This window comes from Anabrus simplex, chromosome 9 (assembly GCF_040414725.1).
Source record: "Anabrus simplex isolate iqAnaSimp1 chromosome 9, ASM4041472v1, whole genome shotgun sequence".
Lineage (NCBI taxonomy): Eukaryota > Metazoa > Arthropoda > Insecta > Orthoptera > Tettigoniidae > Anabrus > Anabrus simplex.
This window is the reverse complement of record NC_090273.1, coordinates 79,785,627-79,801,915: the sequence shown is the minus strand read 5'-3', so window position 1 is coordinate 79,801,915 and position 16,289 is coordinate 79,785,627. Positions and strand designations below refer to the sequence as shown.

General features: G+C 36.9%; 1 protein-coding gene across 3 annotated transcripts in view; it reads right to left on the bottom strand.

The window, feature by feature from the left end:
- Positions 1 to 16,289, bottom strand: part of Mad (Mothers against dpp) — a 126,821-nt gene that overhangs the window by 37,806 nt on the left and 72,726 nt on the right. For all 3 annotated transcript variants that reach the window (XM_067154005.2, XM_067154006.2, XM_067154004.2), the window contains exon 6: positions 6,089 to 6,287. In XM_067154005.2, coding sequence (XP_067010106.1) covers positions 6,089 to 6,287 — 199 coding nt within the window. The remainder of the gene's footprint in view (positions 1 to 6,088; positions 6,288 to 16,289) is intronic.

Below are 16,289 nucleotides of genomic sequence, written 5' to 3'. Positions count from 1 at the left end.
TATTGAATTACTGTCTTAATAACCTGAATCAGATATATAAACTAGATTCTCATTCTCAAGAGTATGGACGTGAAATTAATTGCCATTTTGGAAATGTTTCTTTCACATATGACTGACGGCTACAACATGAGAGGCTAAATCGGAGGTGGAGCCTGTTGTATGTCCGGCGCTCCCTGCTCGCTCCGCCAGCCAGCTACACGCGCGCCAAGTGTCATTCTTCTAGCATCGACGCGCAGCCCTCAGTGCGCGTGCCCGAACAGTCGTGTGTGTACTATAAAGAGGAACTCCCAGCCTGTCCGGATGCCCACTTGCCCCGGTGTCCAGCTCCAGAATACACCCTACGTCGAGCACGGAGGCTACTCCTCTTGAAAATGTGCTTCGGCCAGGTGGACTGAATTTCTGGCAGTACGAGGTCTCACCTCTGGTCACCGCTCCTCTTCCGCTGCCCATATCCAGTAATACTATTACATACCGTTATATTTCCCTAATTAATGCAAGCTCCCTTGGTTTCGCCAAGTAAGAATTCTTCCAACATTGAACTTGCTTTTATGAACTCAGCAAGGAAGGACTTTCCAAAACATTTATGTCAGTACTTCTGATAGTTTTCGACTATCGACTTTTCATATCAAGGACTATCTTTTCGAGATAGAAGTGGATGTAAATACTGTAAACTTGTATATAGTGTACAAAAGTAGACTCTTTCTCAAGATTCCTAATTCATTTTGCTTCAAGTTAAATTTCAGTTTTATTTGTGTAAATAGTGTATTTTGCATTTGAAGCGAATAATAAAGTTGTGTTTTGTAAATCTCAACCTTGGTTACAACAGAGCCGACTTTCCGACGTAGACCGCCCAGCTGTTTCTACTATCCCAGGTCCCAAAACCATAACATGATGGTGACGTAACTGATGTTGGAGACGATCTACGTAGTCCCAAGATGACAACATCGAAGCCAAAGCCAGTCATCTAACGTCAGCGATCGCAAGCTAAGTCCCAAAGGATTACTTTATTATCTTGAAATTAATGTGCAGTAGATGTAGTATTCATATATTTATAGTGAACATTGGTATGTTGTTTTTACGTAGTTCTTCGTGATAAAATCTAAGTCGTTGCCATCTTTGCAATGAGATTGTCCTTGTTGATTTATTATTATGGGAGTAGGTATTTCTTCCAGAGTTTACAATCAATGTCATAATATAGGAATGTTTATGATTGAATAAGGAGAGATCTAGAGTGTGATTTTCAACCATTAAAGAATTGAAGCAACGTATACAAAGAGACGTATCCCAGATTTAATATTTTTAAAGAAGGTAGTTGATTTCTGAGTAACTAATAACTGATTGCTGTTACGACGCGATGACATGTGAGTAAACATTAACTTGTTTAGTTTATATATGTGTTTCATTTTCAGGTTAACGTGTTTAAGTGTATTATATATGAAATCTAACCCAATAGTGTACCGTTGCAGTACACTAATGAGATGTTAAGATGATTTGCCCTCTTGTTGGAAATGATAAATGTTTACGTAGGGAAGTTATGATTTGAGTGGCATGTTGAAGTGGATTTACAAATAATTATTCGCTGAGATATGTTTGTGGGAATGAATAATGATATATTATGGTAATTAATATTGATAAATGGAGAGATAGATATGCTTATGGATAATTTTGGCGGTAAATACGGCGTATTACTGGCCAATGGTGATGTTTGACATATGCGGCAAGATATTAATATGGTAATACGAGATATATTGGGTTAGTGGTACACGAATACAATGAAATACATCGCAGATTTCGTATATGGGTTACCGTAAACTGTCTTCAGATTAAATATCCAAATAAGAAATAAAAGAAGGGAAACTTGTTGTCTTCATAGAGAATATACCAACGTTGTATGGAATATTATTTGAAACTTTGGTGTCGAGAATGTATTTAATTCATAGAACAATTTCATAATTTAAATCTCTACCACAATTAAATAAAACAGGTTACCAAATGCATTCCTACGGAATTTTTGATATTTGATTGGATATTGGTGAAACCATAAATCATGTTAGGTATAATTTCTATTTGAACTACGATTATAATTATTCTTTACACGATACCTACATTTAATTTTAAGATGTTATTTGAATATTTTAACCAAATGACATGGTCAAGGTGACCAATATTTCTCATTTAATGAACTATATATATCTGAAATAGCTAGTTTGAGCTGATATATATTTGGGACTTACTTGCGATTGCTAACGTTATAACATCGGAAGATACGCGTGCTATTGACAGGATATCAATTTGATAATGATGAAAATAAGCATTTTTTTTAAAGAAAGAAACAAGAACTGATGGACTCAGATTATACATATTTATTATGAAGATTACTAAGGCTTAGGGACTTAGATTTATTTTTAACCCAAAAATGTTATACTACGTTTTCAATAGAAAGAATATGTACTTTCGATTTATGTAATTAAGAGAATTAATCTTTTATTTTTGTGATGCGCATAATTGATGCAAGAAGAATAGTTGAATCGGATCGAAGATAGATTAAATTTAATTTTTTTTTTTTTTTAGAGAGGAGGAAGATAATTGATGTTGATAAATATTATCAGATTTTCTTTTATGATTCTAGAATCATGAAATAAATTATAGATTATCCAATTTAGATGTTATTATTTTAGGAGATAGGCTAATATCATTAGGATATAAATGATTTTGAATTAATTCATTTTAAAAAAATATTTTATTTATATTCTTTTCTTTTCTTTGAATGGTTGGACTTGGAAAACTTGATATTGAGGACGAATGGTATCGATGGTTATTTATTGAAAAGGAAATGTGGTGTCTCAGTTGATCTCACGTAAAAATAATACGGTTTACAGATGCAATTTAATTATCCCTGAGAGGTGTCGCATGGCAATTTAAGGAATATCATATCAATAGAAGTAATAAGAAAAATGAAGATCACGATATCGCTTAAATTCTATGATGCGGTGATTGTTTATACAATGAATATTAGAAGCGAGCATAGCTACCGACACTTAGCATAATTTTTTTTTATATGCATTGATCCATTTAATGAACTTTAGAAGTGATTGATGGTTGAGGGGAAAATAGCCGGAGCAATTGATAGGTCGCCCAATATGGTGCAAGAAAGAAACCCCTCAGGATGGTGCAATGTGTTAAACAGTGTATTTATGTAAATTAAGTTATGGTAAACAAAATTAAATGCAATCTTACAGTCTATGAATTCACAAGTTTGTTTTCCAACTTCAATTTGGTATGCTTACTTTTATAAGTGTCTTTGCAACTAGTTTCCCAAGAAATTAATCGGTTTTTTTGTTTTTTTTTTGTTTTGCACGCAGATAAAATGCGTGATAATTGAGGTCTGAGCGCGAAATGTTTTGCCTTCTTTGTGAGAACTGAACACAGTAACATGTTTTGCAGATGTCAAATGTTTTAGGATGGAATTTCTTCTTTTCCATGATGCTGGACAGTTACAAAACTTGCACATTAAGGTACTACATTGCTGTGCAAAATTCAAGGATGAGATAGATAAAGTCACATAACGTATCAACTACTCTGTGGAAATGAATGGAAGTGTGGTAACATATTGGCAGAGGTCTCCCACACGTGCATAGAAACCTGGCGTGAGATCAGCACGACTATAGCGAAAAATGGGTCAGGTCCCATAAAACGAGGCAGTTGAAGGAACGGGAAAAGACAGAGTGAGTCAGTCAGCAAGCTGTTACGGTGCACTGCGATGGTGTTATTCATTACAACATGGCCTGGGAACAACAATTGGACGACTTCACACAGGAAAGAATTATCGGGAAACTGGAAGAAGGACGAAGTGTGACGAGTGTAGCCTAGGAGTTTGGTATTGCTCATAGCATTTTTTTCATGTGCACGGAGAGCATTCTCAACCACAGTAACTGCTGCCCGAAGGAGCTGAGGGGGTCAACCACGGTCAACTACAGCAGCAGACGACCGCTACATTGTGCAACAGGCATGAAGAGACTCACGCCAAACAGCGGGTGCAATTGTAACCACATTTAACAGGACTGCATCCAATCTCACGCTCCACAGTTGCCCGATGACCATTATGTTGTGTTCCGTTGACAGCCGCACATCGGTGGCACCGTTTGCGATGGTGCTAAGAGCATCAGGTTTGGACTGACTTGCTCTTCTCCGATGAGAGTAGATTCAGTCCGAGTAGTGATTCTAGATCTGGTGACAGGTGGGAATACGCAATGCATCCCGGAACAATGTCGAACATGATCATTCTGTTAGTCCAAGTGTTATGGTGTTGGGAGGCAAAACGTTGCATGGGCGTACCGACCACCAAATCTTTGAACATGGTACACTCACCAGTCAACGTTATTATAAAAGTGTACTCCTTTCCCATGTGCATCGTTTCATGGGTGCATTCAATCCTAACTTCATTTTTATGGATGACAATGCACGACTGCATCGAACAGCACCGGTGGAGGAGCTCTTGGAACAAGAGGATATTCAGCAAAAGGACTGGCCTGCCCCTTCCCCCAACTTTAATCCTATTGAGCAAGTGTGGGACATATTGGGCAGGCGTATTGCAGGACGTCCTCATTCATCAACAATCATCCAGAAGTTGTCAACCGTGCTGTTGGAGGAGTGGAACGCCTTACCACAAGAACTCCTTATCAATCTTGTGGCCAGCATGGGAGCACGTTGCAGAGCATGCATTGCTGTATGTGGTGATCGATCACACACCTTTTTAAGAACCATGTCCCTTCTTTTGTGACGTCCAGGGGACCACCATGAGTCGCAGTGACTTACGTGTAATGTATTGTCTCGGTATAAAAGTGTTATTTCTGTTTGTCTCATCGTATATTCCTTTCAGTTGCCTACCATACCATACTGTAGCAGTTCTTCCTATGTATGGTTCAAGTTTCATCGAACTATGTTACTTGGCAGTGATACAACATGCGAAAGTTACTTTCATCCACAGCAGTGTATTATCTGTGCATTATATCGAATGCTTTTGGTTCTGGTAAGCTCTACCTCTTGCAGATATTTTACGGTTAGGCATTTTGTAGTCATGCACACGCATGCAATGACTCTATCCATGCACGTTTCCCTCCACGTAGCAGGAAACACACAGCAAACAAAAGCCAATTATGACATCAACATCTCACAGTCTGGTCATCCTGCAACCAGTGATTATAAATTTTCATATTATCGGCCTGCAATCTACAAAGGATAGATTGTTGAGCACAAACTAAATACCACCAAAGAAACATATTACATGGTTTCAAACTGGAATTTTTGTGCATTTTTTAAATAATTTCTTAAAATATTGCTTAGTATTTGCACAAATTTGTAACATTAGATGAAATTTGCAAGGTCTTCCAAGTTCATATAATTTTAGAAAGGGTGCAGTTTGTATATCAATAATAATTACACACATAAAACTATGTTTCCTCAAAATTCCCTACCACAAAATATTCCGTTCTTTAAGTATGGGTTACGTCATAACTCTCAATGACATTAATGCATAATTTGGGTGAATTATATTCATTAGTCAATATTTCTCTGTGAACACTCTCTTTGGAATCCGGTATTCTCTAATTTGCATCATATGCCCACACCATTACAGCTTGCTTGTTTCTATCCAATCCTTGTAGTTTTGACACTCCAAATTCTATTGTCGACTCTCTTCATTTCTAATTTTACTTTTCCTTGTCTTCCCTATGATAGCCCTAAAGATTTACACCTTGGGTGCCTTGTTTGCATTTCCTTGAAACTTCCTAGTTCCACAGTAAATCCCTCACATACTGGTAAGGATAATGTCCAGACAGGGGAGATGAGTAATACTAAAGAAGTATTAAAATTTACCTATGATGACAATGACATTTACAGTAAGATACAAAAGTTGAAAACTAGAAAAGCAGCTGGAATTGATAAGATTTCTGGGGATATACTAAAGTCAATGGGGTGGGATATAGTACCATATCTGAAATACTTATTCGATCTTTACTTCAATGTCAGTATAGAGCCATTTCTATTTATTTCCAACCATATAAATTATTGTTCTATAAAAAATAATTACCTTTTCCTATATGTCTGCGTGTATTTTCAATAGTTGAGTTTCTGTTTACATTCGAGAGCTGTCCAAGACAGAAACGATCAGAATTATTGCTAGGATTTGTGAAGCCATCCACAATTATTACATTAGTCTGACAATGGAACACCTCTCCCACACGACAGTTAAGTTCGTAGTATGCTATACTGGCCCAGTATGTTGGTTCCTGGAAAGAAAAATTCAATGGTTAATAAAATTACTTTCCGGAGGAGACGATCAACATCACTTGCTAATTACACACAATGTTTTCAGAGAGTTCAAGAAGAGAAACTATAGCATTCAGAATATCCAGACATAGAATACCGAACTAGAAGAATAAATAATACATTCAAAGGAGGTATAGGAAAGTAACGAATTACAGTACACATGCAATTTTTTTTTTGTAGAAATATTGCTCCTTAAATTTGGGTGCGGGTCATATTTAAGCCTTTTGTATCACAGTCTCATAACACATTTTTCCGAAGACGCGGCAACAGCGGTTTCATGTCACACGACTTAGCAATGGCTGAAAGCTTGCTCCGTTGCTCACTACTGTTTTACCAGAACAACAGGGTGTGTCAGTTGATTGATTGTGTTCTTAGTGAAGAAGCCTCAGTGGTAACAAGCTGATGAATTAAAAAAAAGCCTTTGTGGTCATTTACTGCGAGTGAAACCCTTAAAAGTTTTCTTTTTTAAAACAATTTGCTTTACTATTAAGAGATAAGAATTTCATAGTGTTCCATATTGAAGTGAGTTCACTATTAAGTTGAAAGAAGATATATAATGGTTCAACCTTTCAATACTATTAAAATAAGAAAGGTAAGTTTTACATTCCTACTTAATTATAATTGGTACTGGTTTCGACCAGTATTCTTGGCCATCATCAGCCAATCACAAATAAGTATAAAAGATAATGCACAGGTAAACAAAAGATGAAGTTTAAATAATTCTGTTAGATGCTGTTTATGAAGCACTATAACACTTTAGGGAGCACTGTGTGTTGAAATTTCAATGTTATGAAGTAGTCTAGAATCAAATACGTATTTCTCAGTTGCAGTTCATGAGGCACAGCATAATTTTCGGGATCAGCACTGCGTGTCGATAATTCCGAAAATCATGAAGAGGTCGTATATCAAATACATAAATGTAATACGGAGCAAGTTCTTGAAGAGTAGAGAGACATATGTGTTGATTGGCACTGTGCTTCCAAAAGTTTGTGGAAATCTGATGGAAAAAATTTTAAAAGTACAAATATCAAGCCTTTAAATGCTGATATGAGTGAAATAGTACAATATTAGTTGTATATTATTTGTTGAAAGAAATGTATCAGAGTTAAAGAAATCTGTATGTTAGATTCTTGAAGTTATTGAAACATATGACAGAAAAAACAATTGTGAAGAGAAAAAAATACTAAAAAGCCCAAAACTGGAACAGTTGCAAGAGCGAAATAACATAGCGTGTTATATCTTGAACGTAAGACTTGAGGTCGATCTTAGAATAGCGTAATGTATACATTTGAAAGTTAGAGTGGTTTAAATCATTAGAGATGTTAGAAAATATAATTCAATTAGCAGAGGGAAAAAAGAAGGAAGGTAAAAAGGACAGAAAAGGTTGAAGCAGAAATATAATGATTAAAAGAAAAGAAAAAAAATAGCGAAATAAATGAGGAGGTGTAGTAGTTTAAGGTGGATCAGGTGGATGGGTTATAGGAAGTGGAAAATGGTGGTAGGAACTATATAAGGCCTGGAATATTGAATTTAGGTTTGTAAATTCAGCATTTTTGAAAAAGTGGATACGAAAATCGAATAAAATATTAGGTTTTACAGAAATGTCACTTAAACTGAAATTGGGGTTGAAGTATTGGTCAGGATGAATAAAACAATTTTCACTAGTGTTTAGAAGGGGGCCTTTGTTAATAACTAAGTATTTTTAAATCTCTATCAATACTGGTGAAATTATGATTAGAGTCTTGTATGTGTTGTCCTATTGCAGAGAATGTTGTATTTTATGGTGCTGATGTGTTCAGAGTATATGATATTAAAGCTATGTCCTGTCTGTCCGATGCACGAAGAGCTACAGTTATTGCATTGGAATCTGTATACTCCAGATTTTAAAAATAAATTACATTTATTAACTGAGAGTTGCATAATAAATCAAGATTTCTGTTATTGGTTCTAAAAGATATTTTCATATAGTGTTTTATAAGAATTTTGGTGATTTTATAAGCGTTTTGAGAGAAAGTAAAGGTGGGTTTTTGTTAATGTGGTTTAGGGGCAGTGTTTGAATTTATTAATAATAAGGTTTATGAAAGAGTTGTTAAAGCCATTTAATTTTGCAATAGCACGGATGGTGTTTAATTCATTATTTAAATCTTTTTTAGACACGGGTGTTAAGTGGACGAGAAAATAGGCTGTTACAAGAAGCTCGTTTATGTGCTTGTGGGTGTATAGAATCTTGCTCGATAGAGGTTGCTGTTTGGGTTGGTTTTCTGAAAATTTTGTAAGTTAAAGAAGGATGTCTGGTAATGGTTAAGTCAAGAAAATTAAGGGTCTTGTTATGTTCAGATTCAAGGGTAAATTTGATGTTAGGGTCAATGTTGTTAATAATCATAATAATAATAATAATAATAATAATAATAATAATAATAATAATAATAATAATACAAATAAGAAGAAGAAGTAGTGTGGAATCAGCTCTGGATGAATCTTCATTTAAAATAACTAAAGGGTCATCGACATATCTAGTGCAAAATAACATGTTTGAAAAATTATTGTTGATTACTAATTTTAATATGGACATGAACTCCTTAATTTCTAATTTTCTCAGATGACTGAATTTATGTAAGTGGTTATCAATTATGGGAAATAAATTGGAATACTGGGGTACATGTTTACAATATCGAAAGAATGGAGAGAGAGAGATTTGGTTGGATGTCAACATTTTTTAATTTTCGATTAATTCGGAAGTGTTTTGGATCGATTTATTACATGAAAACCGATAATTATTTAATAACAATTTTTTGATGTATTTAGTAATGTTTTAGAAATGCTGTAATTGATGATAGGGCGGATCAAAAAGTTGGTTTCATGAATTTTGGGCCTGGATTCATGTTTAATAATTTGGTTTTTTCTTGATCTTTGAGGAGAAAAGAGGTGTTTAAGGTTTCTTTAAGCAGAACGTTGGATTTTATTGGTTGGGTCTTTTTTAATTATAGAAAAGGGAGGATTGTTGAAGAAATCTTTAGTTTTAAATATGTAGTTGGATTTATCCATTAACACTAGAACCGCCGGAGCGGTCAAAATGACCGCTACACTTTTTCAAAGCCTTATTTTGACCACATTTCCGTCGCATTGCAAAGAGCTTCAGTGACTTTTCCTGATTACCGGTCAGAATCATGTGTATTAAATGTAATTAATTTTGCGTCATTGGTTAGGACGTAGGTAACGAGTATACCTAGAACCGCCGAAGCGGTCATTTTGACCGCTGTATTGATTATCATAATAAAATGTATTAGAACATGTGCTTATTCCTCTGTTTGAGATAACATTTGTTTATAATTATTCTCCCTGCAATAATGTAAGCATAACTATGAAACTCTGATAGTATATCTACGGCCATTGTTCATTCTCTTCTTTATTCTTTTTTCTAAAGGTGGCTAATGGGTCACTGTCCTCTGAGAGTAGCGAACATTCTTCCGCTGTCACGATTCCCTAATGATATACGTTATTTTGATGTCAACATTACAATCTTGGTACTGAAATTCAGCAATTAGACTGTAATTATGCCTGGTGTAGGCCGAGAACTGAAAGTTTCCGATTGTTCTATTACAGCAGTAGAAAATGCGATAGGAAAAGCTGGATGAAAGCAGGGACGCATCAACACAAGCCTCCCAGGGCCAAGTAATATGTTACTAGGTACAGATGACTTCATGGAGTGGCCTGTATGAGAGTTACTACACCTGGAAGAATGGCTTGTCACAACATCTTGAAAGAAAATCCAGGACCTACTCCATACTCAAAGCGGTATGTTTCTGACGACAGTGTAGCGTGTGCATGTCGTCTTTTTATTGATGAATCTATATTGAAACACATCAAACACTCTACGGAAACTAAAGCCAAACGCGTATTAGGAGATAAATTGTGGAGTGTAAGTTTAGAAAACTGTAGGCATTCATTGGCTTAGTGTATGCTCGTGGTGTACTTGGAGCCAGTAACACTATACCTAATGAACTCTGGTCTCAAAAGTGGGGACCACCATTCTTCAGAGAAACAATGGGGAGGAATTTTTGTCCAGAAATCCAAAGATTTTAGTGTTTCGACGTCAGAATGACAAGATTAGAACATTTGAAAACTGATAAATTTGCGTTAGTATCAAAAGTATGGAACAAATTCATCGAAAATTGTCAATTGTCTTATATTCCAGGTGAAAATCTGCCTGCTGATGAGCAGCTTTTTCCAAGAAAAACAAGGTGTCCACAGTACATGCCCAACAAACCAGATAAAACTGGAATTACATTTTGGCTTCTTGTGGACGTTGACTCAAAGTTTCCGTGCAGTGGGTTTCCTTACCTAGGAAAAGACGATTTCAGACCACGTGACGAGGCTCTATCCGAAAGTGTAGTAATGAAGTTGGTGGAGCCGTTTCAAAAGAAGGGGCGACAAGTGACTACAGATAACTTTCTTTGCAACAGTGAAACTTGGTAAGAAGTTGAAAAGTAATGGTTCGAATATTGTTGGAACCATTAGACGATCAAGGAGAGAAATTCCTAAAGCTCTGAAGGCTATGAAAGCTAGTCTTTACGACTCACCTCTCGTGAAACATTCCAATGACACACTTACTGTTTATCAAGGAAAACGAAACAAGAACGTCCTTCTATACAGTACTTTGCACTCAGAAGTTGAACTTCAAGCTAATCCCAAAAGGATTCCCGCAACAGAATACTTCTACTACGGTAGATCAAATGGGAAGAAAATATACTATTCGATCCGTTACACGAAGATGACCTGTTCATGTATTTCATAATATTCTTGACTTGGCAGCTATCAACTCCTGGATGTCTGGCTCCATGGCAAAAAATTTAGCATGTTGGCCTTTGGTCACAGGGGTCCCGGGTTCGATTTCCGGCTGGGTCGGGAATTTTAACCGAAATTGCTTAATTCCCCTGGCACGGGGACTGGGTATATGTGTCGTCTTCATCATGTGTCCTCGGTCACATTCCGGCACTAAAAGCCATACGCCATTTCATTTCAACTCCTAGATCAGGAAGAAGATCAGTCGCCGAAATGACATCCTAAAACTAGCAGTGGAGCTTCGTGTGGGGTACATGGGATCGAAACCTAAGTCTGTGGATACAGAACCCAAATTTAGGAAGCCTGTGGAAGGAAATGTACAGAATAGGCAATACCAAATGAGGAAATGCAGGAATAAGACAAGTTTTACCTGCAGAAAGTGCAAACAGCGAGTATGTGGTTCTTGCTCAAAGTACATAACTAAGGTATGTAGTTCCTGATTCAAAAGACGCAAGATTGCATCAGCGTGTGCAAATACACTGAAGGATAGAAGGAGACAAATATGTTGTGGCACGTGGATTTGGCAAACAAGTTTCAGGTCATAAATTGCACTAAATGGAATGTTACAGTAATTCTATTTTCTGATAATGAGTAATAACTATTTTTACCGTTTATACTAAAAGAATTTGAAGTAAAAACAATGTTTCTTTTTAGATAAGTGTGTTTTATAGAAACGTTTTTGTGTTTGTAATAAATTAGGAAAATACTACATTTGCAAAACTATTAAATATTTTGAATCTTTTCCGTGTTAGATCCCATAAATAATGTTTTATAAACTTAGTAATACATATTTGAAACGATGATAATGAGTTACTATACGTATTGAGCATAAAAATAATAATTAGAATACAGCGGTCAAAATGACCGCATCGGCGGTTCTAGGTATACAGTATGTTCCGGCTGTCCTAGTGTTAAGACAGTTGTGTTGCCTTAATCGGCTTTGGTAATGTTGATGTTACATACATACATACATTACCTTTAATACATTATCATTAAAGACTGTTATGCCTTTTAGCGTTCAGTCTGCAAGCCTCTATGAATTTACTAAACGTCGCCACAATCGTCTATTTGCAACTTTATGCTATGGCCTCATTTAGTTCTATACCTCTTATCTTTAAATCATTAGAAACTGAGTCTAACCATCGCCATCTTGGTCTCCCTCTACTTCTCTTACCATCCATAAGAGAGTCCATTATTCTCCTAAGCAACCTATCCTCCTCCATTCGTCTCACATGACCCCAACACCGAAGCCAGTTTATACGTACAGTTTCATCCATCGAGTTCATTCCTAAATTGGCCTTTATCTCTTCATTCTGAGTACCCTCCTGCCATTGTTCCCACCTGTTTATACCAGCAATTATTCTCGCTACTTTCATATGTGGTACTTCTAACTTTTGAGTAAGATATCCTGAGTCCACCCAGCTTCTGTTAATTGAATTATATTTACTAACATCTCTAATGATTTAAACCACTCTAACTTTCAAATGTATACATTACGCTATTCTAAGATCGACCTCAAGTCTTACCTTCTGTAAAGACATTTTTCTCGGAAACAATTTCTTGAGATACTTTGGAGCTTTCATGTTTCACTCCCTCTACAATCAAGTGCATCAACAATGGTTAAAAGAACGAGTAAAGTTAGAAGTGTCTTAGAATGTGTAGGGAAGTCATTCTTGGAATTTTATAGGCCAAGTCAGAATCTGTCAGTTGACAAATCGACTGTAAGCTTCAAGGGGTGTGTCCTTTTCAAAATGTATAATCCACAAAAACCAACAAAGTGGGGGATTAGGATACACGTTATTGCTGATGCACTGAATGGGTACGTTTTGTCCTGATCCTTACTTTGGCTCGGTTACTACGCTAATTTTACTTTTCCCTGGTTTGACATTTGGTAGTAGAATAGTTTTACAGCTGGTGACAGATGTACTTCAAGTTACTCAAACTGTAGGTTATCATTTGATTACTGATCTATTTTATACTAGTATGGAACTGGCAAGAGAACTGTTGAAAAAGAAAATTCAAACTGGGACTGTGCTATTGAATCGGAAGGGACAACCATCTCAGCTGAAAGATAGCAGACTATATCTGAAGAAGCACGATATCTGTGCTCTGTGGAAGGAAGAAAAGTTCATGGTATTTTCGTGGAAAGACAAACACACTGTGTCAGTTCTTAGTACATGGCACAACCCAGCAATGGTGGAGGTAGTCAGACACAACCGGAATGGGCAAGGAGAAGAAAGAATTTTGAAGCTTGTTGCCATTGTAGATTACAGAGACAAAATGGGAGGGGTCGATTGTGTTGATCACTACTGCTCATCTTACCGTTTTGTAGCGGAAAGCCTGAAGTGGTGGAGGAAATTGTACTTCTGGGTGTTGGAGGTAGCTTTGATGAACAGTTTTAACCTGTATAACTTGCATCAAAAGGCAGAAAATAAGCCTGAGGTGAATCACAAGACTTATTGGGGACTGAGTTATTATGGGGGCTTGTTGGGGACATCAGAAACAAAAATGCCTGTAAGTGCGGCCAACAGAGCAGCTGTGACGAAGAATTTAGACTGAACGGGAAGCTACACATCGTAGATGCTTGTGAGGACAAAAAACCAAGGACTGTGCCGTGTGTTCCGACAGGAAAGTGAAAGGAGGCAGAAAGGAGACATCATTTTTCTGTGAGACCTGTGCAGGGAACCCACTGATAATGTGGTTAACTTGACTGATAATAAATAAATTTGCAATTCGTGTTATTAATGTAAAAATTACAGCCTTTTACTTATGTGAGTATTTCCTTCCGATATTTGTGTTATGTCAAATTGGACCTGTGCAGGATGCAGACGGAAAATCAATTGGACCCCAAAGGGTCACTCTACTACACAACCTCATTTATTTCCCTATATTTTCCTTTATTTTAATCATTATTTTTCTACTTCAACTTTTTCTTTCCTTTTTACCTTCCATCTTTTTTTCCCCTCTCATTCTTCTTCTTGTTCATCATCCATTCCCTTTTCCAGATTCTCTGTGGGTAGGGTAGTGTAATAAAGGCCTTCACCTTACTCGATCTTTCCACCATTGCTCTCCAAGTACTTTATTGCTATCGACTCCTCTATTTACAATACAGTCCACAACAGAGCTCCTCCATCTCATTCTACGACGTTCCCTAGGCCTCTTTTAAGTCTCTGTATCCATGAATGTTTTCTTTGGTATTCTTTCTCCTGGCATTTTCATCATGTGTCCAAACCATTTTAACTTTGCTATATCAATCTCTTCTTGAAGTTTACACACTCCCACGCTTCTCATTTCCTCATTTCGTATTCTACCTCATCTTATCTTTCCCTGTATGCTCCTCAAGAACTTCATTTCAGCTGCCTGTATCTTATTTTGGTTCCACTTAGATAACGTCCAGGCTACTGAAGCATAGGTCGGTATAGGTTTATAATAGGACGAGTATAAAACCTTCTTGCACTTCATTGGCACATCTTTGTTCCATACGATGTCTCTCACACACTGGCAGAAACTTGCAGACTGCTGTATTCTTAAATCGATTTCTCCATCCAAATTTCCATCTTGTGATATCATGCTGCCCAACTATTTAAAATTTTTCACAACTTCAAGAGGTTAATTTCCTATTTTTAACACTCCCCTGGATTTTCTGTTACCTCTTGTCATGATCAAAGTATTACTTTTTGCAGTACTATACTCCGTACGGCTCTACTTCTAAATTGACGTTTTAGCAGATTTTGGCTCTGTCTGGTGGTTATGCGCTGAAGCATAGACTTCCAACCAATCCCAAGCTGCCATTCATATCGATTTATATCGGCAGAGCACAATCTCGAAACTTAGTTGCCAACTATAATATTTACATTCACCACGTGGTTAACCTATCTCGCTCAGCGTGTTTGGTATTCGGTACGGTTCGCGATCTTTTGCATTTTCCTTCAATATTTAGTGTGTTTTTCATATTGTTGGAGGGTTCCAGTGACTCTGAGATCAGTAGAGTGTTCCCTTTGTAGGCCATAACCTCCTTTCTGTGCCAGCCATTAGGCGTTAATGATGTGTTATTTCCTCATTCTCTTTTATTGTTAATAATATATTCTCTTATAGCGCCAGATATTGTTAGAAAGTGTAGTTCTTGTGAATTTGTTTTCAATCCATATTCATTCGTTTTTCTGAGTACTGTATTACAATTTAAAAGGGCTGTTTACCGTGGTCATATTGCATCAGCTGTTCTCGCAGGCGTAGCGCGCTGGCAACAGAGGGAAGGCGATGCTCATCTGTTTTGCGAAACTTCAATTTAGAAGTAAGGGCGTGCGGAGTATAATCTTCATTTCAAAATTTCTTATTGCCTCATTCCATAAATCAACTTGTGTCTGTACTTCCTCTTCATTATATACCCAAACTACAATGTCATCAGCAAAGAGCATAGAATTTCTTTACTTGTCCATTATCTTCTCCTTGATATTATGTAGAATTCTATCCATGATGATAATGAAGAGTAAGGGAGACAATACACTTCCCTGTCTTAAGCCTGCCTCAACTCAACCATTCAGTTTGACCCACTTTGGTTCTAACACAGCTTTCGCAATTTTGATACAATGCTATTACCATCTGCATTGTTTCATTCCCAATCTGTGCCTCTGCCAATGTTTTCCATACCAAATTCCTTGGGACACTGTCATATGCCTTTTCAATACCTAGAAATGTTACTACCATGTCCTTTCCATATTCCCAATACCTTTCCATCATTTGACGCAATGTAAATATTGGGTCAAATGTGGACCTGCCTCTTCTGAATCCATACTGGTGTTCTGCCAATTTTCCCTCTACTGTCTCTTATTCATCTAGCCAAGATTCTTTCAAGGATCTTAGCTGTATGAGGATCAGTGTCACTCCGCTGTAATTTTCACATTGCTTCCTGTCTCCTTTCTTGAAAATTGGTATAATGACCCCTTTCGTACACTCTTTTGGAACAGTCTTTTCTTTCCATATCACTCTGAAGAGTCTATACAACCACTGTACACCAACTACTCCTGCTGCTATTATCATTTCTATGGAGACCTCGTCAATTCCAGCTGCCTTGCCTCATTTCATTCTTTTAGTGGCCCACTCAACCTCTGCCATAGACACCT